General features: G+C 44.9%; 1 protein-coding gene across 11 annotated transcripts in view; it reads right to left on the reverse strand.

Moving 5' to 3' along the window:
- AGBL1 (AGBL carboxypeptidase 1) overlaps positions 1-20,706 on the reverse strand; it is an 822,820-nt gene extending 802,114 nt beyond the window's left edge. For 6 of the 11 annotated variants that reach the window (XR_012127046.1, XM_073226992.1, XM_037000687.2 and 3 more), the window contains exon 1: positions 20,359-20,620. Coding sequence is in view for 8 of the 11 variants with exons in the window: in XM_073226992.1 (XP_073083093.1) it covers positions 20,359-20,409 (51 nt within the window). In the remaining 3 variants the exon portion in view is untranslated. The other 5 variants (XM_073226990.1, XM_073226993.1, XM_073226989.1 and 2 more) reach the window with 3 other exon arrangements.
- Positions 20,707-23,583: the final 2,877 nt, after the last annotated feature.

Raw genomic sequence — 23,583 nt, forward strand, 5'->3', positions numbered from 1 at the left:
CTTAGAAGTAATAAGGATATAAGGAAATAACTGTATAAAAAGTGGGTAAGGAAAGTTCAATGACTGGTAGCTCCAGCATGAGAGAAAAAAATAGGACAAAACCTGAATGGACATGCGAAAGCTGTAGAAGGTTTGTGGGACAGGAATCTCCGGCAACAAATTTATGTGTAGTCAAACTGGCTGAAACTGGAATGGGTTTATTTAAGTTCTTTAAAAAAATGAGTTTTAGTAGCAGAAGTACATTCACAGTATATGTTGTGCAGGCAAGACTAGTCACCCCCCACTTTTCTCCCTCTACCAGCCCATACGTCAAAGGAAAGGAATTAAAGGTCAAAGAAGGTGAAAAGAGAAGGTACTAGAACTTCTCAAACTCACAATCCGATCTGCTTCCTAGACGCCTTGCAAAACAGAGCTGCTCAGGACCAGCCAGGGAATCAGCCCCAGGCCCTGCAGCCCCCAAGACGATTCTCCTCCGGCCCTGGTGACTTTCAGAGAGGGAGACCCGTGCAAGTCATTCAAACAGCTCAGTTCACTCCTTATATCTCACCCCCGGGGAAATAAACGATAGGCTTGTCACAGCCAGTGACTGTACAATACTCAGCGGTGCACAGTTTCACAGCACTGGGGGTTTGTTTGCTAAGCAAACCTCTGGTGGAAGACAGAGGGGGGGAGGGACGGTCCCCAATGTAGTGACTATTTCTCCCCGCTCTTCCCCATCTTCCCTGATGCTGCCACGCCTGCTTAGGAACAGTTCTCAGAGTGACCCAGTGCTGTGAGAACCAGTCACCTTAGTTTTCACCCCGTTCAAGTTGGTCACTTTGAAAATGGGACAGCAAAGTCCATAAGACTTAGTCTTCAATTCTCTTCTGGTGCTATTCATAATTATCAGAGATAGATGGACCATGAATCTTATGGAACTGAAGCTTCAGTGTCCCTCATGTGCATGGGATTCTTTCGTGATCTCAGAGGGGTTCTAGCTACATGTTTATGTGGTCAAATGTTTTTGCATCAATTGCAGGAGGACGATATTTTAACCACAATTCAGACCCCCTGCTTCTTTCCTCTCTGATTCCCTAGGAGTACTTTGCCCACATATTGAGTGATACTGGAGTTGAGTTGAGGACCTCATTAGCCCAGGGTTAGCTGGATTTATTTCTGTGACTTACAGTAACTCTTGTGTATAGTTGAGTTGCTGCCAGGCACCCTGGTGTAGCAAAGGCTTCCAGGAGCATTCCCCCTAGGCAGGCTCACAGGCATAATCTGAAGGTCCCATCATGATGGGAACACTGCCTACGACATCCAGCGCTAGATGTGGGTAATGGAAGAGAAACAAGGCATGCAATGTGCAAGCCAGCATTTGCTCTATAGCATGTTCTTTCAAAACTTACAGTTCTTTTAAAAGAAACTTGACAGAGGTTTTCTCAAAGTTGACAATAATCTAATTCCTTTCCTCCATAGAAAACGGAATTATAAAATGCCATGTGAATAGGGCAATCAAAGAATATTCAGCCAAAAAGGTTATGAATAAAGGATTATAAAGAAATGCCAGGAAGTCAGTTTAAAAATACATTACATTTCTGGATTTTGTGATGCTTGTAGTATTTGTCAGTTGCAGGGCCTACAAAGTCTGGGTCCGCCATTGATTATCATATTATAATATATTAATAGCAACACTGAATAAGTGCCTATTCAGTATGGCAAGGAGCTATCATGGACACAGCCCTTTTCACTTTATTTCATCCTTACTTTATGTTACCATGTATATGAGATATGCTGAGACATAGAGATGTACGTATCAGTATGTAGATAGATATCAGAAATATTTTGAAATTTTCCATCTCCTCTGAAACACAAAGCACTCAAAATCACTTCCTCTTTCTCAGTGGGGAGGATTGCTCGTTGCTGTGCACGTGACTCATTACCACAATCAACGTGGACACTTAATTCTCTACTTGGGCATAGAGTCGCCACTTCTTGCTTTTGTCAAATGAGCTGTCTTTCGTGTCTTCCCTTCTCATTTTCAATCTGCTCGTCTGTGAGACAACTTGTTTGGAAATTAGATCAAAACTCCTGTTTCCTTGCATGTGAAGTAAGTCAACTCTGATGGCGGCAGCACGGCTCTCCTAGCCCTGCCAACGGCGTCAGTTTGGGCTCCTGTGCGTTCACTGGTTATTATCTTAGTTCTCAATTCTGTTTCAAGAGAGCTCACCTTCCTGGAGAACTGAGCCATAAAAAATGACATGTTCCTGCACAAGCTACTGGAATCGGAACCCATATCAGTAGTGTTTGAGGCTCTGAGGATTGCTGAGAGGGTAAATAAACCAGCCCGTTCCTTCCTAGAGATGTTTGTTGTCTAACCCATGGAGGAGACTCGAATCAAGGGTTCATCCTCCTCCCTTCTGCCATCTCGCCCCACCCTGTCCCCTACTGGTGATGGAGGAGGAGAGAATGCTGGACCAACGTGAATAGTAAAGTAATGGTAGTAAGCCATTTTCCCATCCCCACCAAAGCACCTCTAGAACGTGGACTACACTCTGACGCACATCTCAAGTGCTTCCAAGAAAACGCTGCTGAGAAGTTAAACAGTTTGGTGGGTTGGGGAGACCTGGCATTGCTTCAGCTGCCATGGGGAAGCGCCAGGTGTGTATGCATCAGGCATCTACTATGTGCCAGGTCTGAGCTAGCACATCCTCAAACCTCCTCCTTTCATCTTCACAACAGGTAGACATTGTTTTCCCCCATTTAATGGAAGAGGAAACTGAGGTTTAAAGAAGCTAGGCAACTCGCCTGAGAGCACACAGTGATAGAATCCAGACAGAATCTTTGAATAAGCCCACCCACCATCTCAGAGGGACCTAGGTTGCATCTTACCTAGGCTACAAGCGCTCTCCAGAGGACATGTCAGCAAGCCACAGGCCCACCTTTCCCCTGACGCCTCCCCTCAAAAAGCCTGCCAAAAACCCTGGCCATAAAAAGCCTCTTAGCCTGTAAGAGACACCTTCTTTGTTCTGCTGGCCAGGCCAGAGGGGTCCCCCTCAGGTTTAGCAATAAACCTGCTTGGACTGTTGAGTTTGAATCCCCTCTTGTCCTTTCTCATAGCTTGTACGTGGTAGAGCTAGGATGGAACTCAGCTCACACTGTGGCTAAATCCAGTGTCTGGTCACTACAGATGCACATTCAGCTCTACCATTTCTAATCATGCTGCAGAAGAAATAAGACCAGGATAAAAAGCATGGAGGAGGATCACAGCTGTTTGCAAAATTCTATTTTACCTTGTCCTCTGGCCTCCTCTGTCCTTGTAAACCAGAGGGTACCATGTCCATCTTCATTTTTTTTGGCATGCCTGAATTTTGCTGAATGATTTTGTCCCCGAATACTTCCCTCTGTGTGTTCTGTTTTTAATCGACTCTAATTGGCCTCCTTCTCTCCTTTGTGAATTATGATACTCTTTGCCTTGCGGCATGTGTCATTCACATAGCTCAACAATTGCTCTAGCCTCAGGAATACATCAAAGCAAACCGCATTGATCACTGCCAATTGGTTCTCAGGGCTCAACAGCACGCTGCCCAGCAGGGAGTGAGGACTAGAAGGCTCTGGAAAGAAAATGTCCTGGGATCCACTAGCCTGCCTCTTCTGTGAGCTAATCCAAAAATTAGCAAGTACAGCATTGCTCTGTTTCTCAAAGAAAATACTATTTGGACAAAATTACATACACTGTGATATCTGGTATTGTGCCATCTTAAATTTCAACCTAGCCCAGTAAAATGAATCATGGGCTGATTGAAATGAGCAGGGGCAGGGCTCTAATCTAGGCATTATTGACATTTGGGACTGGATAAGTCTTTATTGGGGGTGGGGGTGGGTTCTGCACATTGTAGGACATTTTTAGCACAAGAGGGTGCTAAGCGTTACAGGATGTGAAGCCAGCAGCATGCCCTGCAGCTGTGACAACCGGATTGTTCCCAGACATTTCCAAATGTCCCCTGGGGAAGGGGAGGGAATTATCCCTGGTTGGACAACCATTGGAATCAAGTGAAAAGACATGAATTATCCCAAAATCAAATGGAAGCTTCCTAGCTCTGATTGGAGCTCAAGATAGGTCAAAAGATCATCTGTATGCTCTCAGCTCATCATCTGTATGCACACACAGCATATCATGCATGAAAATTGCTTTGACCTTGGGTGCATCCAAATGCATTTTTTCCTGAATAACAGGGACTGTAGCTTTCCTGAAAATAATTCTAGGAACCAGATCTTACAAAGACCAAGGACATGTAATGTGAGCATCGCAATCACTGAATTTTGAACCACTCTGCTCTCTCTGTACAGCCAAGCCCTTGACAAATACCACAGAACACCAGGTTATAACACACCAAGAGAAGCTACCCACACATCAGCCTGAACGCACATTTATTTGCCCATTAGTGTGCACTTACATTTTGTCCCTGTACCGTTTTCAGAATTAGATAACCGCGTGGGGAGCTAGACATTGGCAGGCCAAGAGAAAAGTAATTCTCAGAGGAGATCTGAAGAGATGGGGGTCTTGGCAGGTCACTCTAAATACTAGCATAACTTCACATACTCCATGTGACTCATGATTTATTTTGATGTGACAAGTCACACCAAATAAAGCTATGTATGTAAAATCAATCACTTTCAGAAACCTTGTGGAATCGGCCCTGCAGACTGACTGTGTACCAAGGATAGAAAGAACCATAAAGAACTGAGGCTGGACAGTTCTAAAAGAGCGTAAGAGACACTCGCTGGTCAATCAGACCTGCGCCCTAGGACTTGAGGGATTAGTTCACCACACCGAGCCCCTTGTATTCAAAGACTATTGGCCCTGCCCCTGGCTCAGGCCAAGCAGGGCCTGGACACAGCAGTGCTCAATGAGGATCTCTCACTTCTCCTTTCTGGCCACCCTCATCCTTTACTGCTCACCTCCTTTCTCCTCTGCTATTAGGCAATCACTGTCATTATCACTACATTTATATGCTGACATAAATTGTTTTTGTGATAGAAGCAAAGAGGCCTTGTAGTCTCAATTCCTCAGAAATATTCAGAATATAGATCTAACCAAATGAGGGGTGGTAGCCCCACTAAGGTAAATGCCTTTGCTGGCCTCAAGGATGGTAATTTTCCTAATTTACTTATGGGAGTAAATTGGTACCTACAGTGATTTCCAATCATCCTCTGTTTGGCTACTCCAGGTAAATTCAATAGGAGATGCCAAATCTAACATTGGGAAATGAAGGGATGCCAAGACTGCAGTAAAGCCTCTGTTATCTAGCTGAAAGAGAAGCAGGAGCAGTAGCCCTAATAAAACTTGGAGCACAGCTGGAATTCTAGAGAAGGCTCAGATCTCTACTCTTGATTGTGAAGGTCCATGTACAGAGAGGACAGAACCCTGAAAGCAGGTCAGCAGGTCTGGGCAACTCATAGCAGGTCTGGTATCTTCCAGGAAGATCAAAGAAAGAATTTTCTGGGCCCCTCCTACTAATGCCTAAATGTCCCAGGATCAGTTGGCTAACCCCTGGTAAGCAGGGAAAAGGTATCTGACCAAGAAACTTGTGGTCTCAGGATGAGAGGACCACATCCATGCTACTTCAGATCAGCGGCTCCTGAGCAGGTGTAGCTGGGGCATAGGGTAGAGTTGTACAGGGCTACTCAGGAAAGAAAGTCGAGCTTCTAGGAGAGACTCCTTCTTCTAGGGCAACTGGCAGAATTGGAGAACTGGATTCTTATTGCTAGTCACCATGGCTATAGTTTAGACATGGTGTGCTCATAATATTAAGAACTTTAGCCAATAAATATAATTCCTCAAGTTCTAGCTGGCACTCAGTCTAATAGATTACTAGATAAAAGGATAACTCTTACATATCTCCTCCCCAGCACTCCTCTCACCCATGGAGAGAGTCATAGATAATGACTATCTAATCCAGTGTTTTCATAAAAGGTCAGAAATGTCCTACTGAGAATATTATGACCTGAATTTAGGTGCCACAGAAGACACAGTATTAGATATCACTGAATCACATAGAAAAAAATGTTGACTCCCAACAAAGCATTTATTCTTATTTTGAGAAATGTCTATTAAAGTCTTAGTTATAGTGTATTTCCAATTCCTCTCCAATAGTTGCTAATCTTTTAAGAAAAGAAAGCAAGCCTCAAGTTCAGAGACTCCACAGGCAGTATCTAGCTGAACTTTAATAGCATTCCATTATTTATGTTAAATTTATTTTTCTGACTACTTCCAATTTATACTGAGTGCTATTGTTATATTTATGGATATATGTAAAGTGCCATCTTAAGTAAAGTTAAAATGAAATTTACTGGAAAAAATCATGTTCAGTCAACAATACTATTGTTGACCCAAAAATATGAAAAAATAGTTAATGAAAGTGGCATGCAAATGTTTAAAGTTGAGAAAAGTGATCTCATCCCTACTTCATATTTTAAAGATGAAGAAACTGGGATCCAGAAGGTTCTGTGATTTTTCCAAGATCACGTGGTCAATAGTAGCAAAGGCAGGATTAGGACCTGGGTCTCTGGATGCCCAGTCTTACCAGTTATCATTCATACTGGATGCTTCAGGTGTGCCTCCTAGGTCTCCCTTTCAGGACTGAGGCACTCATCCCCAAGCCACAGGGAGTAGTGGTGACTCTCACCTGTGTCCCCCTTGGGAATTTCTGTCAGGAGAAGAGGTCCCGTATCTAGAAGCAGCCTGCATCCAATCATTGGTCAATGGTGCAGTGGAGGAGGTGCAAAGCTCACAACTCGCTGCTAAAGGACAAGACAAATGCTAAAGGACCATCCAACTTCCAGAACTTTCTGGGATCAGCTAGAGCCTTTGTTGTGACGATATTGCAATTCAACTCCTCCCTCTGCCCAAAATCTTGTCTCAAAATCTGTTTCCTTGGGAACATATAAAACATCATGTTTCCCCTCTATTCTAAAGAAAAATATGGAGCAACCTATCAGAATACCATATCATTAAAGAGAACAGGACAAAACAAGTACAATATTTTAATTCATTGTGACCAGATTAGAATTTGATAACTCTAAAGTTACAAAATTGCCAAAGACTGTTATAAAACATAAACAGCAAGAAACCAAATGGAGTATAATTATATGTAATGCATAGGAGTTTGAGGGATTTTGGGGGGTCAAAAAATGAGTCATCAGATCACAAATGAGAGCTTATACTTCTATCATATTAGTTGTAGTTAAGGTGTGAATTTTGGGGTGACACTGCAAATACAGAGATTTAGATATTTGGACATATATTTACATCAGATAGTAAGTTTCTAATGTTGTTTTAAAGAGTACACCATTTTAAAAGAATCTGACATGATTCCAAAATTATAAACAGGAACATAGTAGAAAGGTTCCTCAACAAATAAATTTCAACAAACATTCAGTAAAGTCCTGCTGGGTGTTTCAGGGAACACAGACTGGAATAAGATACTGTCTCTATTATCAAGGACTAAAGGGTATATTGAAGGTTTGGAACTCTATCATTATCTCTTTAAATATGGTTGTTGCCTGATTCTTTCCTGTTTTGCCAGGATTCCAGTTAAATGTATGTTAGCCCTTCTCACACTATTCTCTCTGTCTCTTATCTGCCTTTCTGCATGTTCAGTCCTTTTGACCTTCTGCATTTCATTCTGAATAGTTTATATAAACTGATTTTTAATTCCTTCTTTAGTAAAGTCTAATCTATAGTTAAACCTATTCTTTGAGTTCTTGATTTTGATTATTTTATTTTTCAGTTAAAATTTCTATTTGGTTCCTTTTCAGATTTTCTATATCACTTTTTACAGATTAGAGTTCACTGCCAAGGTTTCTAATTTAACTCTAATCTCTCTGAATATAGTAACCAAATCCCTCTTGTATTCTGTGTCTGGTAATTCCAGTGTTTGGGCACTGGTGGATCTAATTCTGTCATCTGTTATTTCTGCTAGCATTTATTCATATTCATTTATCTCCCCCTGTGTCTGGTTTTCAAATTTAATGTAAGATCCATTTCTTCCACTCATGAGGATTTTAATTTGCTTTTACCAGGCACCTAGGAGCTCTAGGAATCTGAGAACACCCGTTCAAGTCTTAAAATTATCTGGGCCACCAAGATAAACTGAAGAATGGCTCAATATGAAGATTACCTTATGTATGGCTCACCTTTACTTCTAGGAAGCAGCCCTTCAGGTCTCATTCCAAAACCAGAGAGTGGTTTACTACAGTTCCCATTGGCAAGTCTTGTATCCCAACTCTCATTCTCCTAGATGTGCATGGCCACAGAATGCACAACACAATCTTTCTAGCCACACCTTCCAAAGCAGTGAACACCTTCAAGGCAGAAGTGCCGGAGCTTTGCTCATCTCTCTGGGTTTCCCGCCTCTCCTGACCTCAGTCCATTAAATGTTAAACAATGATGCTTTTTTACAAAAGCACTTATATTTTATCCATATTTTTAAAAGGATTGGTTGGTCTGAAATATCAAACCTATCTATTACTCTGGAACAGAAGTTCATGAAAGGTTAGAGATTGTTTGAGATTCCCCTTGTTCCAAAAATACACTGGGAATAATACTTTATAATTATTTATTCATATGTCAACCCAAGGAATCCTACGGCATAGATTTCTTCTGGAGGCAAATCTTCTGACATTTAAATGCTTGCACAAATTTATGCTTATCAAGGAAGAGGGTCTACAACTTTCAGGAGATTCTCAAATGAACATATGGTTCCTCCTCATAATGAGCTCTGGGAGGACAAGAACCATATTGTATTTATTTTGGCACTCTCAATGCCCAACAAAAGTTTGTAGAATAAAAAACAACAATATATACAACAAAACAAAGCATAGATGATGTAAGAGAAACGAACAAATGCCTGGGAGTTACTTCAGAGGAGGGAGAGATATCTCCTTGGGTTATCAGAAAAGGCTTTATTTGGGAAAGTAACATTTTAGTTGATTCATCAAAGGTAATTTGAAAGATGTTCAAGACAAAGTTGTGAAGTGGAGGTAAGAATATGTACCCAGCTGGGACGCATGAGGAATATGTTACAATTGGACAGACTGTGGGGTTTCCTGTATGTAATTAGAACTTGCCTCTACTAGTCTGACCTTAAAGAGCACCATGCCAGGAGAAAAAAACAAAAAAACACCCAAGTAAAGACCTTGAGAAAGTGAAACCTTATGGTGTAGCTTATTACCCCGAAATCGTTTGCAGAAGTTTGCATGTACATTCATCTGGGGCAAGTATATTTAGATTTCAATGGCATCAAAAAGAGATCTGTGACACCCTGCTCCCTGGGAGAAAAAAGGATGAAACAATTAAGAATAACTGTGCTTTAATTTTTTGTGAAAGACCACATGGGAATTAACATAGGTGCATAGGCATAGCTGAGCACATTACAGCTGCCGAGTCTTCAGATCTGTCCCCAGAGCCGTGGAGGAATGATAATAATGGGTTTGCAGCCAGGCAGCCAGAAGAGAACGGCCCACGGAGCAAAGAGGCACAGGTGTGACCCCAGCATTCTGAACCTCCTTCTTCCTGACGTGACTCATTAGCATTTGGAAGAATTTCCATAGGATAGTGTCTGGCCGATAAGATCTGAGAACATTGCCACCAGCTACCTAACACAGCCTCTGGTCCAAGGCAGGCATTCACGACGTGAATGAACCTTAGCAAGAGGGTCATAGAATCCCAAGGAAACAGGTGATATTGCTGGGCAAATCTCCTAGCACTGAATGAAGCCTGTAAACCATCAAGACAGAGGATGCCAGCCCAAAAAGTCAGGTGGCAGTGTCTAAAGTCAAACTGGCCTCCCAAAGCCCAGCCAAGAAACTTAGATACGTTCATTTTAAATAAATATTTATGTTCCAGCAGAGCGCTATTGGACTTTACAGAACTGGGATCTTCCCAGAAAAGAAATTTCAAGGATATAAATTTGTTAACTGTTGCCACATACTGGTGAAATATGGTATATGGTATGGCACAGAAGCTCCTAAGACTTAAGAAAAGAGAGCTGCATGAAGTTAAATTTAAGCATCAATCATAAGAGATCACGGGGGGTTCGGGGGGGAATCTTTGGCCAAAAATAGCTCATGAAAGAAAAGTTTGATAAAGTTAACTCTTAAAATATAACAAATGTAACACAAAAAACTCAAAAAACAAACTCAAAGTCAAGTGAAACACTAAAAGAAAATGTATTTCTATTTACTTCTATTAAGGTACATCCATATACTTAACTACTACCTAATTACCACAAAAGATTGAGCGTGGTCTATATGTACTGGCTTTAAAGATGTCCAATTATACTGATATGTATAAAGCAAATTGAATAATAGTGCATCAAAAAGATATAAAAATACAGTCATATAATTATAGAAATGTACATATTGCTATTTGTATATAAACATCTAAAATAATATACATCAGAATGTACAGCAAGACCTTTGCCTGGTTGTCTTAGAGAGTAGGATTTGATGGGGGGATTTTTACTTACTATACTTTTAATCTACGTATTAATTAAATTTTTATACTAATGAGCTTCTGTTACTTCTTTAATCAGGAAAAAAATATTCAGTGGTGAAAAAGACAGGGGAGAGGGAAACAGATGCTGTAGCCCAGTGAGTAATAGCCATGAGTAATAGCAATCTACAGTCACATGGTGCCTGGGTTCAAATCCTGGTCCTGACACCTAAAGGCTGTGTGACTTTGAGCAAGTACCCTGTGTTTCCAAGTTGGAAAATGGAGACAATAGCTGTTCTTACCTCACAGGACTGTTTTGAGGATTACATGAGATAATACTTGTATAACACCTAGAATATTTGCTGGCACGTGGTAAGTGCTCAGCAAATGTGAGCAGCTCTCAGCCAAAACACTCCTCGAATGTTAATATCCATTTTTCTTCAGATATTGTTATCATCTTAGCTTCTTCCTCAGTCCAAAATTTTAGCTGCCATCTGGGGAGTTTTTTTTCCTTCGGGACATATATTTCATGATGTATGATATGTAGCAATATATATGAGGATGTATAATATATATATTTTGCAACTTAATGATGAAAATCAAGGAGAAATGGGATTTGCTTCTTAAAGACTCTTCCTAATGTGGCTATTGTGAAAAATGGAAGGTATCTGCATTGTCATAGAGCTGCCTGGATTAGTTCAGGTCTTAGAGGAAGTTAAGGATGGTTAAGGATGCCTAGGGGTCAAAAATGCAGGCCATTGAACTTTTCTGATTGATGGGATCCAGAGATTAGAGATGTTCACACCCAGTGGGTTTTTGTTTGTTTGTTTGTTTTAGAGTAGGGGGAGAGTTCATTGCTGCCATTTATTGGAGAAGGGGCCTTCTGTCCAAGTCCCCTGGGGAAAGTTTCATCAGATACCTTATCTGTGAAACCCAACCGTGCCTTTTATCTGAAACCCGAGGCTAACACTGTCCTTACGGCCATCTGACCTCCTGATCAGAAGCAGAATGGCTCTTTTGAGCATCTAGGAAGAACTGTTTGTTCTCTTCCTAAACATCCACATCTGTCACTTAAATTCTTACTTGGTCCAACCAAATAATGACCAGAATTCATGTCAATTCCAGCCCTAAAGACAGGCTGCAGAGTCATCAGCTAGTGAAATTCCCCAAGAAGACTGGTCATAGTTCTGTCCAACAGAACTAACTCTGTATCTGCTTGGATCAGAATAGTTGCAACAGGAGATGGGTTGGAAAAGTCAGGATAAATAAAATTTGACTAGATTTTTTCACTGAAATATCATCAATCTTTCCAGAGCAGGAGAAATTCAAACTGTGTGGACCAGCAGTGATTTAACATGGCATTGACCTATTACTGCTGTTTCCCAAATGTGTCCAATGGATTCATAATGCCCTGTGAGATGCCAGTGGGTTTTTGCCTTGAAAATTATCCCATCTCCAAGATGGTTTGGAAATGCTACGTATTATATCCCCAGCATAACAATAAACTATGCACATTCATTTTATTCAATCAACAAATACTTATGGAGCACCTATTAGGTCCTTGACTGTGCTTAAGCTGTAGGGATAAGGAATGAGCAAGACAGATGAGATTCCTGCCCTGGTTGGAGAAGGAAGGAGGGCCACAAACAAGTATCAGTTCTCTGCGAACAGTCAAACTAGAGATGTGGGAGCTAGTGACCAGGTAGCTAATTGGACTGTCAGAGAAGTCCTGTCTGAGTAAAAGGCATTTAAACTGATTGCTGAAAGGCATAAATGTTTGGAAAGATTGATGACATTTCAGTGAAAAAATCTAGTTAAATTTTCTTTATCCTGACATTCCAAACCCATCTATCCCTTTGTGAGTAGAATACCCATGAGCAGCCTAGGGAACACTAGTGTCCTGCGGAACCCTGTTTGAGAAGTGCTGGCTTGAACATGTCTTGCGCTGTTAGTGTTACTGAATACAGACAACATCTGTAGAACAGTCACCTAGTACATTGACTATGATGCTGCTGAAATGACCTGCAAGCCCACCTCTGGAGGGCTGATGTGCACAGTCCCTGTCCCCACCAACACCTGGGGAAGTGGAGGCAGCAGAGCAGAAATGGCTCAGGAGATGACACTCTGAACTGTGCATTTCAGGTGCTGTAAGACTTGCCCCCAGAGGAACTCTGACACCCAGAGTATCATTTGGTCTGCTGTTTTTGCAAGAAGGGCAGTGTGGCAGTTGAGGAGGACACCCACAGAAGTGAAGGGAGTTACCCCCGGGGGTCCTCCGCAGCAATAGGCACCTGCTGCTCCATCACTTACTTACTTACTTTCCATCCCATTTCCGCCCCTTACACAAGACTTGTACCCAAAGGCCTCCAGGCCAGGGGTCAGCAAACTACTGCCCACTGGCCAAATCCAGCCTGCTGCCTGTTTTTGTACATTGTTTTACTGGAATGTAACCATGTAGCCACGCCCACTTATTTGCATATTGTCTACAGCTACTGTGGCAGGATTGAGTAGCTGTGACAGATCCTGTAGCCAGCAAAGCCTAACAACTTTGCTATCTGGCCCTTAACAGAGTCTGCTGACAACCCCCCCAACCGCCCCTGCCCTGGACACCTGTTCTCTGCCCTCTTGGCCAGTCCTCCCGCTGTGGGGACAGCTGCCATCTTCCCCTGATATGCCAACTAGGGGGTCTACATGTTCCCCAACAGACACCCACCACCTAGGAAACCCTCTTCAGAATTTTCTCATGCCCATATTTTCCTCAGAATTAATGCATATAGTGAGAACGCATCCTCTGGCATCAGATCCCCTCTGCTCAAATTCCACCTGTGCTGCTTACATTGTGACCATGGGAAATGTGTTTACAATTTTCCAATCTTCCATTTCAGAGCTTGTAAATGAGGATAATTATACTACCTGCTTTACAGGGTTGTTGCAAGGATCAAATGAGACAATGCATGTGAAGGACTTTGCACAGCTCCTGACTTGCTGAAACTGTTTAATAAGTGTTGGTTATTATTTTAACTGTTAATATGAAAGGGACCAAGTATGTGGAACTGAGCACATAAAACATAAATATGACAGTGTCCCTTCATGCAAAGCATCTCAAGCCACTTCCAACTAACAAATATGGATTAATCCAGTTTGGGCTAAAGTATGGCACATCCAGAACTCTCACAAACTCATGGTATTTCCATGGCTCATAGGTGTCTGTTTGGGAGCAACTATTCTTGAAAAATTCCATTATCTACTAAGTCCTGTGACCTCTCCACTCCACTTCTAGATATACACCCAACGGACATGTGTACATATACATATGTTCACAAAGCAGGCACTAGAATGCTCATAGCAACACTGTATGTTATAAACAACAAAAAAGGAAACTACCCCAAATATCATCATCGTCCACTGGAATGGATAAATAAATTGTGGTGCATTCACACAGTGGAATGCTCTTTGGTGATGAGAATCGCTAAACTACGTGCAACAACATGGAGGAATCTCACAACACCGAGAAAACAAGGCAGTTGCAAAAGAGGATTCCGTTTATATGAAGTGCAAAGATTGCACAACTAATACGTGGCATTGGCACTTACACTGGGGGAACAGTGACCGGAATGGGGGTGAGGAGTCTTCTGGGATGCCAGGAGTTTACTGCTACCTCCTCTGGGGGCTGCTTACCTGGTGTATTCAGTTTGCAAAAATTATCAAAAAATAAATAATTGAAGAAGGGAGGGAAGAAAAAAGGCATAGAGAGAAAGAAGGAGAAAGGAAGGAAGGAGGGCTGGAAATCTACGCATTGAGCTCATACTCTGTGCCATCGTGCTTTCTTGCGTGACCTTTCGCTAGTCATTCTTTTCGTTCCCGGCACCTCTGTTAGTCATCTCTCATGCATCCTGCACACCCTTTCCTCAAAGGAGAACCTGGTTTGCCGTTCTTTCGCTCTGAAGGAACCATGTGGTATTCCCTCAGTGAAAAAAAACCCACAGATCTCACAAACTGTCAACTTCCTTCATTCCAGTCTGGCAAAGGACCCAGAGGTCACAGCCAAGAGGATGCATTTCCGTGGGCCCACTTCCAAAATATGAAGAGGCGCCCAGGCTGCTTGATTCACAGCTGCCTGTCCCACACTTACGGATACAGCAATTTACAGCCCAGACCAACCTCTCTTCCTTGGTTGCCTGTTTCTCCAACTCGCAGGGCTTGACCTGAGACTGTGCTTGGCTTTCCTAAGGGTGATTCCAGTTTTGGTAACTGAGTAGGTAGTGGAGTAAATGCTGCCAGGTTATGGATTTGCCCTGTGGGCACGGGTCTGTCTGGTAGCCATTTCTCTCAATATGATTCCAGTAATGTCAGATTTCCAGTTACACTTCTAAGCAACGCAGACCCTCTGTCCTCCATCCCGTCCCACAAAGGAGGGTGTCTGGAAAGCAGACAAACCTAGAATCTGGGCTCCGGGGATGGAAAAACCAACTTCTCTCAATTCACAAGTGAGAACTGGACTTTTCCACTCCACTCTGGTGGTTTTACTGCAGCTTTGTTATCAGAGCTGCTTGGACACAAGGGCATTTGAATGTCACCTCTAGAATAATTTGTGCTTCTTACGAATTTAAAAATGAAAGTGTTTTAAAACCATTCTCCTCCCGCAATCCCTGAGCCTCAATTCCTCCTAGCCCTCTCCCCTGGGGTGAGATCAGGGCTGTGGAGGGGCTCCAGAGGAGGTGAGTTACACAGTTAGGTGACAGGAAAGGGCTGATGGGTGGGGGCAGAGATAGAAAGAGGACCAGGAACAGAAGGCAGGTCAGGGATGTGGAGACTGTGGGGGACACATCACCTTAGTTGACAAAAAAAAAAAATAGCAGTGAGGCTGTCATGTCAAACAACCCTGAGTCCAAATAGCTTCACACCCATCACCTTGGCTGAATGTCATGCAGCCCCCGTTGCCCACACTGAAGGACTGAGAGCCATTACCAAGGGCATGGCTGGCTCTGGAGTTTGCCACTCAAGACTCTCCAGCATGTGGGCAACTCCCACGTCAATCTCCTGTCTTCCCCTTCATGAACTTTCTGCTTTAGTCAACTCAGTACCATGGCGAATCCTGAACACTCTGCACACGTCCTGGACACGTGCACACTCCTCACCTGGCAACCACGCCTGCCCCTGCTGCCATGGGACCCTCTTCCCAATGCCTCCCATGAATCTCTAGCCAGGAGGAGTTTCTTCTCCCAACTTCCATGGCATTTTCTTTCGATGCTTCCCTTTAGCACGGCACTCATCACGTGCACACTAGCTCTACAAATATGTTTATCCTCCTACCTTTCCACCTCAGTATTGGGTTTTCATGAGGGCAGAGGACCATGTTTAATTACAATAATTGCTATGTATCAGGCACATACCATGACACTTACTTTTGTACATGCATTTTTCTCTAAACATATAATAAGTTCATGAGTAGGCATTATAATTCTCATTTTACAGATGGAAGCATTTCAGTGAAGAGAAGTTCAGTAGTTGGTCCTGAGTCACACAAGCTTTGAGTGGCTGAGCCAAGATCCAAAGACCTTGGTCTTCTTGGCGTATCATTCTACCTAGTGGTCTTCTCTGCATCTCTAACACATAGAAAGCTATGGTTAGATGGCAGGATAGAGGGATGGATGAATGATAGATGGTAGATGAATGGATGGATGCTGAAAATACCTAACTGACCCAAATCAAAATTGTTACCTTCCTTTATCAGGAGTTATGTAGCCACATACCAAAATGAGATGTGGGAGATGGTTTTGGTTCTAAATAAGCTACCCTCTATGGTAGAGAATCCATTCCTTCTCAACCTTCAGTTTCAGTCCAGCCAACAAAATGCCCTCAAATAATAATAAGTATGTATTTCGTAGGTCATGTAAGCAGTGTGGACCAGTGGGAAGACTCTGGAGTGACAGGATCAGCTTCACACCCTCCTCTAGGGACTTACTAGGCTTCTGTCAGGACCCTTCACCAGCATAAGATTCCCTCGAGAGTCAGTGCCCTTGTCTATAAGACAGAAACCACATCTCACAGGGCGGCAGACAGTGATGTTAGGTGATGGAGGTAAAACTTGGCATAACGTGGGCCCTTAACAAATGCTCTTTTTTTTCCCAATCTCTAACTCCAAGCAGTTTAAGAAAATGTGAAAGCAAAAAAATTCTTTAAAAACAAAACACCGAATAAAGGCTTCTCCAGCTCAGCATATGCTTACATGCCACCATCACCCCCTTCCTCCTCCACATTGACTGGCACCGAGTCATTCCTTATACACCAACAGAAGCCGTTTGGTGCCAGTTGTGTCCCTTCTCCATTTGGTGCCTGTCCTTATGGGGTTTTTCTTTATCTTTGCTTCTACTGACGCTTGAAATTAAGACATATTTCAATTTGCTTTCATGTTTGTGTTGCATTTGAGGTAGAAAAAAACCCAGAAAGCCTTACACTTCACTGAAATGAGAAATCCTGTGATCTCTAGAAAGTCTACCCAGTGTTTGCTATCTAAAAGGAAAATTCTTCCCTTGTTTATCCAAACCCCTCAGTTTATGTCCAAGGGGAAAGTTCTGTTTCCGTTCCACCTGGCCCTATGGATGTACAATGGATGGATATTCCCACATCCTCCATGGAGACTTCTAGAAGGGAAATTTTCCAACACCTGTTTTGGAAACAAAACTCCCAAGTGCTATGAATGAAATATTTTGGGCATTACATTCCTGCCCATCCCCTCTCGGCAGCCTAGGGGCTGAAATCACCTGTTGTGTTAGAAATGATCCTTGGAGGAACAAGTCCAAGGGGAAAAGTGGAGTTGTCACCCCATCAGGGTTTTCTATTATCTAAACTCAATGCTAACCTGAGACAGGAAGCCCCACATCCTGCGGCCTCATTCACAATCCATAATAGATGATGTTCCTGGAGCTCAAGACGAGAAAAGGAGTTTGCTACGCACATTTTGGCAGAGGTGCGGACCTGGGATTCAGTTTGAGCAGCTGCAACATCAAATGATAAAGTACAAATGCAAACAGCAAAAATGTGCCCATGATAGAGCTCAGAGTGCGCCAAAGCTGACCGAGTAATTATACATTTTTCATGTTTTGATAAGGTATTTCATTGGCATTTTCTGGGGCACCCCTGGGGGAGGGCTCCTAAGAGTCAGAGCTGGCTTTGTGCCCATATCCTGCTACCCTGGCAGCTCCCCATCATCCCCATTAGCTCAAACCACATGGAGAGACGAGAGCGGGACAGAATGAGACACCTTCCTTTTCTTCCAAGTATATTGGAATCCACCCAGGAAAACAAAGCAGGGCAGGTTGGTGAAAAGTGTCGGCAAGTGTTCCAGCCTCTCCACCGTGTACTCGGCTGGGGAAATCATAAAACCACAGTCATTCGAACAGCCATGTACAGTTTACAAGCACTTTGTAAATGGATCCTCTTAATCCTTACACAAAGGGCGGAGAAACACATTTTTATTGTATCCCCTTTTACAGCTATAGAAATGGAGGCTCAGAGAGGTCGTGGGACATGCCTGAGGATATACAGCTGGTAAACGCCCCAAATGGGGCAGGATCCAGTCCTTCGTTTCATGCACCTGTGCTGTGCGTTGCCTCCCCCTCACCCAGGCTCCCGTGAGTCTGTCTCATTTTCTGCCTCAAACTGAAGCTATACAGTCAAGGACTTGGAAAATGCCTGAGTGGAAATCTGATTCTCATACCTTCAGGACAGAGATAAGGCAGGTAACTGAGGGAGAAAAAAAATCACTTACCCCTTTCCTATTTGTACAGGAAAAGGTAATAGGCAGAAACCAATGTATTTTAATGACCTGGTTTCTCTTGTCATTGTGCGCCAAAGAGGCAGAAATGGTGATATTCTGGGATAGGGGGATTTCTACTATCATATCACAGGGACATGTGTTATCTTTGTGCTTGCTCTTTCTGGTTTCCTGTGCTTTTTCTCTTTCTCCCTCCCCGTGGCAATGTTCTGATTGCTCCTAAAAGACAAGGGGAATGCAGACCTAAGCTCACATTCTGTGCAGATGTAACCATGGCCCTCCCCAGAGGTTTGAGAAGCAATACTAAGCCTTCTGCCCATCACCTTTGTGCACATGAAAAGAGGGACTGGCTAGAATTAGCAAATCCTTGGGGATCCCCAGTTCAAAGCCCTTCAGTGAACCCCTTCTCAGTAACAAAGGGGGCCTCCTGCTCCATGGGGAGTGAAGGTGCAGGAAGGCACCAGCTATCAAGAAACAGCACTCCAAGGAACATCTGCCCTGGCCTCTCTTTTCTTAAAGTGTGTCAGAGTTCTGACGTCTATCAAGACAGAAACAGGACCCTTGGAGGTGCTTTGAGAGGCCTGACTCCAGACCAGGCCAGGAGCCCAGGTCAATCCTGTAACCATATTCTGAACAATCAACTAGAATGCACCCAGGAAGGATGTTCTGATTATTTTAATGTTCTGGTTAATTGGGAACAGAGTAGGGTGTATTGAATATAATTAAATCTTTCATTGATGATTGAGAATCTTGCACTGCCCTGGGGCAGTCATTCTAAATATCAATTATAAATCCCCACCGGTGGGAATACAGGAGATTGAGCTCAACCTGCAGTGACTTCCTAGGCCAACTGCAAATTTATTTTGAGGTCCAATCCCACCCCAAGCACTCCTACACCAGATGCATTCTTGCCTTTTATGGATCACATAGAACAGGTCAACAGACACTAAGTCAACCAGATACTGAAGTTCTTTGGTGCTAGTCCCAGTTCTATTAAGAAGTTATGTGACCTTGGGCAATTTATCCACGTCTGAGACTCAGTTTCCTTATCTGTACCCTGAAGGGTTGGATTTACTGATTATTAAACTTTTTAAGGATACAGATTTCCTAATGAATCAGGAGAAAACTAAAGCAGCTTTTCATAGCAGGGAAAAATTAACGTAAGCGCCAAACATTTGCCTTCTAAATCAGAGCATGGAGTCATGGAGTCACTCAAGGCCATCATCTTGTGACACCTTCCATGGACGTCAGGCTTAAAATCTTGGTGTGGAAGACCCCTTGGGCCCCTTTGAGCTCTGGCATTCCCTGCATCCAGCTAAGTGCAAGCATCTCCCCACGTGTGGGAAGCAGCGGATCTCAGCCCTTAAGTGCACAGAGGGACCACCCCGAGGGTTTCCAAAGTCCTAGCACGCTGATCTGATCGCTGGCAGGCCAATTAAATCCAATGTTGGAGGGCAGGCCCCAGGCATCAGCATTTATCTAACACCCTCCAAGGGATTCTAGTACTCAGGCAAGTGTGTAAAGTACTGCTTGCGGACAAGAATTTTCTAAATTAGGAGTGAAAAGAATCACCCACAGGATAGGCAGGTTCCCAGGCCCTGGACCCTGGCTGTCCCAGTTCCTTCGGCCAGATCCTGCCTGGAAAGATGCGCATTAGCAGGCGCCCCGAGCAGCTGTGCTGCAGCCCACTCTAGGGAGCCCAGGACTAGCCCCTCAGCAGAGAGGCCGGGGGAGTCCTCTCCCTGCTACTCTCCCCTCCCTGAGGTCTCCCGCCTGCTCAGGTAGGGCTCTAACAGGACTCCCTCGGCCAGACGGCCCTCTTCTCCATCTCTAGCAAACCTGGATCTTTTAGCCCAAGCCTCAAATCCCACCAGCTTCAATAATGTAAGCAGAGCACACTCACCAAACATGGTTGTGTTTAATTTTTAAACACCGTAGCATCACTGAGGTCAGCCTCAAGGTGAGAGCAGCTGCAGAGGCTCGGTGCCCTCGCTGGTTAGCAAAGCGGCCCCCGGTGCCAGAGGGGACAGCGGGAGCCGGCGCCGGGCAGGCCCAGCCCACGGAGCCGCGGCCGCCCGGGCCTGCACCCTCTGCGTCTGCCTACCTGAAGCGTGCGCAGCAGGGCCTGCAGCCCGCTGCCTTCTTGTTCGGCCATCCCTTTCTCGGGTCCTGAGGGGGCTGGAGAGCCCGGCCTCGCTGCCCACCTCCGGGGAGCCTGCCGCGCCGCAAGGAGGCCTCAGCCGCACATGCTGCTGGGCGTGAGGTCACCGCGGCGCAGCCCCAGACCTCGGCGCAGGCGCCAGTGCCCCCCACTCCCGCGGCGGGGATTAGGTGAGCCGGGCGTGGGGGTGGAGAGGGCCCCAGCCTGAGTCACTCACCCACCTCCAGGCCCGTGCAGGAGCCCTGGAGGGCTGACAGGCATTCCCAGCTGACCTGCTCAGACTCCCTGCAGAGGCTCGTCTGGCTCTCCCCGCCTGTCCCCCCCTTTTCTTTGGTCTGCTGCCGGCTGCTGGGTAACAGGAGACCCAAGCATGCTTGCACAACCGTGGCTGTGCAGGGCGCAGAAGCCCAGGGCCCCCTGAGGTCCACGGCTTAGGGACTGGAGCTCTGGCCCAGAAGCAAAATAACTGCCCCGGACGTTTTCTATACGCATCCTGTCTGTGATCTGTTCACTTTCCCAACAACCCTAAGGACGGAGCACTTTCATTATCACCCACCCTACCCCTGTCTTACAAATGAGAAAACTGAAGCACAGAGATGTTAAGCCACAAGGAAGGTCTCAAACAAGCACACCGACAGCACAGGCCAAGCCTAACCATGACACCAGCCTGCCCCTTGCTGCTGCGAACCACTAATCCGTGGAATGGAGGGCTGGCAGCCTGCCCCAGCTATGTTCTCTCCACACCAACACGGGACGCAGTGTCTGTTTATGTCTTCAGCTTGGAATGTGGTGGAAGAGTTTGAATGGCTAATTGGCCACCTAATCCTCCTCCCCTGTCAACACCTAAGTATCTTGTGGTCCTGCACATGCTATGCTTGGGGGCATCACCTGGAAGCTTCTGAGCAGCCCCCCCCACACAGCCAGATTCCCTGAACAGAATTTGCATTTTCACAAGATCCCCAGGGGATTCATAGCTGGTTAACAAAATCACTAGAGGGCTGAAGTTTGGGAAGCCCTAACTTCGGCCATATTGATTACCTGGCAGGGAACGACCTACATGTTCGTTGTTTGAGAATTTCCGACCCAGTTTTACTGGGACCCAGCAAGCTCCAAGCACAACATCAGCGCGTGAAATCGGAGCATGAGCTCATTGAGGTGCATGACCGACTGAGAGCACAGCTAGACAGGGAGGCCTCGGCGCACAGCCAACACCCCGTGCGCAGTCTGAGGATCTTTCATGAGCAGCAGAGCCTCCAGCTAGCAGCTGCCCGACCGTGTTGTGGTGGCTGCGGAAAGAGTTCGCATTTCCTGATCTTAGTTGGCCCAAATGCATCCAAGTCCTGAGTCAGGAGTCAGGCAGCTCCCTCCCCAGTGCCAGGCCTGGCTGTGCCCCCAAAATTCAAGGACAAACTAATGTGGTTCTTGCCCTCCAGAAACTTCCACTCTTATGGCCTTACATGTGAAGACCTCTCATACTGGGAACTGATGATAATGTCTCACATTTACTCTCATCTCCTTATACGTCCTACCACCTCTGATGAGAGAAGATATAAAGGCCCCTAAGGTTTCCACCCTCTGTGAAGGATGGGGCTTTTGAGGGCACAAGCATCCTGTGATCCTCTATGGTCCTGGGGCACAGAGAGGACTGAACTATCCCATGTGATTATTACTTAAAGGGAGATCTACCTATTTCTTGATTACAGGATAAAGTAAAGAGAGTGGGAAGGAAAAATAAAACCTCCCTCCCCACATATACCTAAAGAACAGGTTAAAGGGAAAAGAATAAAAACACCTTGTAGAGAGAATTCATAAAAATGACCTCTGAGGACGTTGCTAAAGGTATTATGGTCAGACTCCCTTACGTTAGCATTCAGGTAAAATTCTTCCCATTTGAAAGGGTGCCTTGGTTCCGCTCACTGGAATTGTAGAGGTCAGAGTGAGGACAAACCCTGTGCACAGAGGTATCACTCTCTTCTACTTAATGACACCTTTCCCCCTGCTGTACTGAACCTTGTTTTCAGTAAGCAAATAAGTTTTCAATTTTCAAATACATTTCAGTTTCCAAATAAGGTGAGGAGTGGGTTCCTTCTTTCTCTGAGGACATGCCTGTGTCACATGCCTGGCTTGGCCCCAATTCCCCTTCTCCCCTGGCAAAGCCCTACCCTCTGAGTCCACGGCCACTTGCCCACATGGACACACATGGATGCCTGACAAGGGAGAAAGCGCTGTTTGTGCCCTCTGATTTTCTGACAAAATCAGGGCTTGTTTCTAGCTTCAGTTCAGCTCCCATCATTCCTTCACCATGATCTTCCTGCCCTCGGCCAACACACCTCGACAGTGCCTGGGGGGCCCCCGGAAACCCTGCTCCTCGCCCCAGGGGAAGAGCCTTCCTTACTCTCAAGCTTAAGGGAAGCTGCCACAGCGCCCCTGCCCACATCTCCCTGCCCTGAATTGCATCTTCATGAGAATCCAGTTCTGTTCATGGGCAGATTCATTTAGTCTTCAGTGTGAATGGGTGATAGGGGCTCGGTGTGTGCTTCCCCATTAGTATTGGAATTTTAGCAGAGACTTTCCTAAAAGGCAGGAGCTGAGACCCAAGCTTGGGTGACACAGTATATTGCCCTAAGTGTACTGAGGTGACTGCTCATCGAACTACACGGCACAGCCAACAGGGGAGTGTCAGGCCCCGGGCCAAGCAGGGGGGAGGTCACTTTGTGCCGAGGAGGAAGGCCTTCCTACTGCTTCACTTTGTACCTTTGAAAGGAGGCAGTTAGGGGAGCCACACAGCAGATCCAGGCAAAAGCAAGGATAGAACTCAAAATTTTTTTTTTTAATTTTTGGATACGGTACAGAGATTCCTGTTGCAGTTCAGGGATTCCTAAGACCACCCTCAGATGCAGTGATTCCCTAAAGGACTTAGAGCCATTATACTCCCAGTTACGCTTTATCACCATGGAAGGATACAGATTAAAATCAGCAAAGGGGACAGGCACAAGGGGCAGGGCCCACAAGAGAGCAGGCCTACGCTACCTGCTCTCCTCTTCCAGTGCACAGTGCTTGTGTCTCCCAGCAAGAGTGCAAAACAATGTGCACAGAGTATTGCTTCCCCCTGGCTCCCTGTCCAGGGGTCATGTAGACATTGCTGACCTTGGTCTCCAGCTCTTTCAG

Source organism: Manis javanica, chromosome 18, assembly GCF_040802235.1.
Source record: "Manis javanica isolate MJ-LG chromosome 18, MJ_LKY, whole genome shotgun sequence".
NCBI classification, from domain to species: Eukaryota; Metazoa; Chordata; class Mammalia; order Pholidota; family Manidae; genus Manis; species Manis javanica.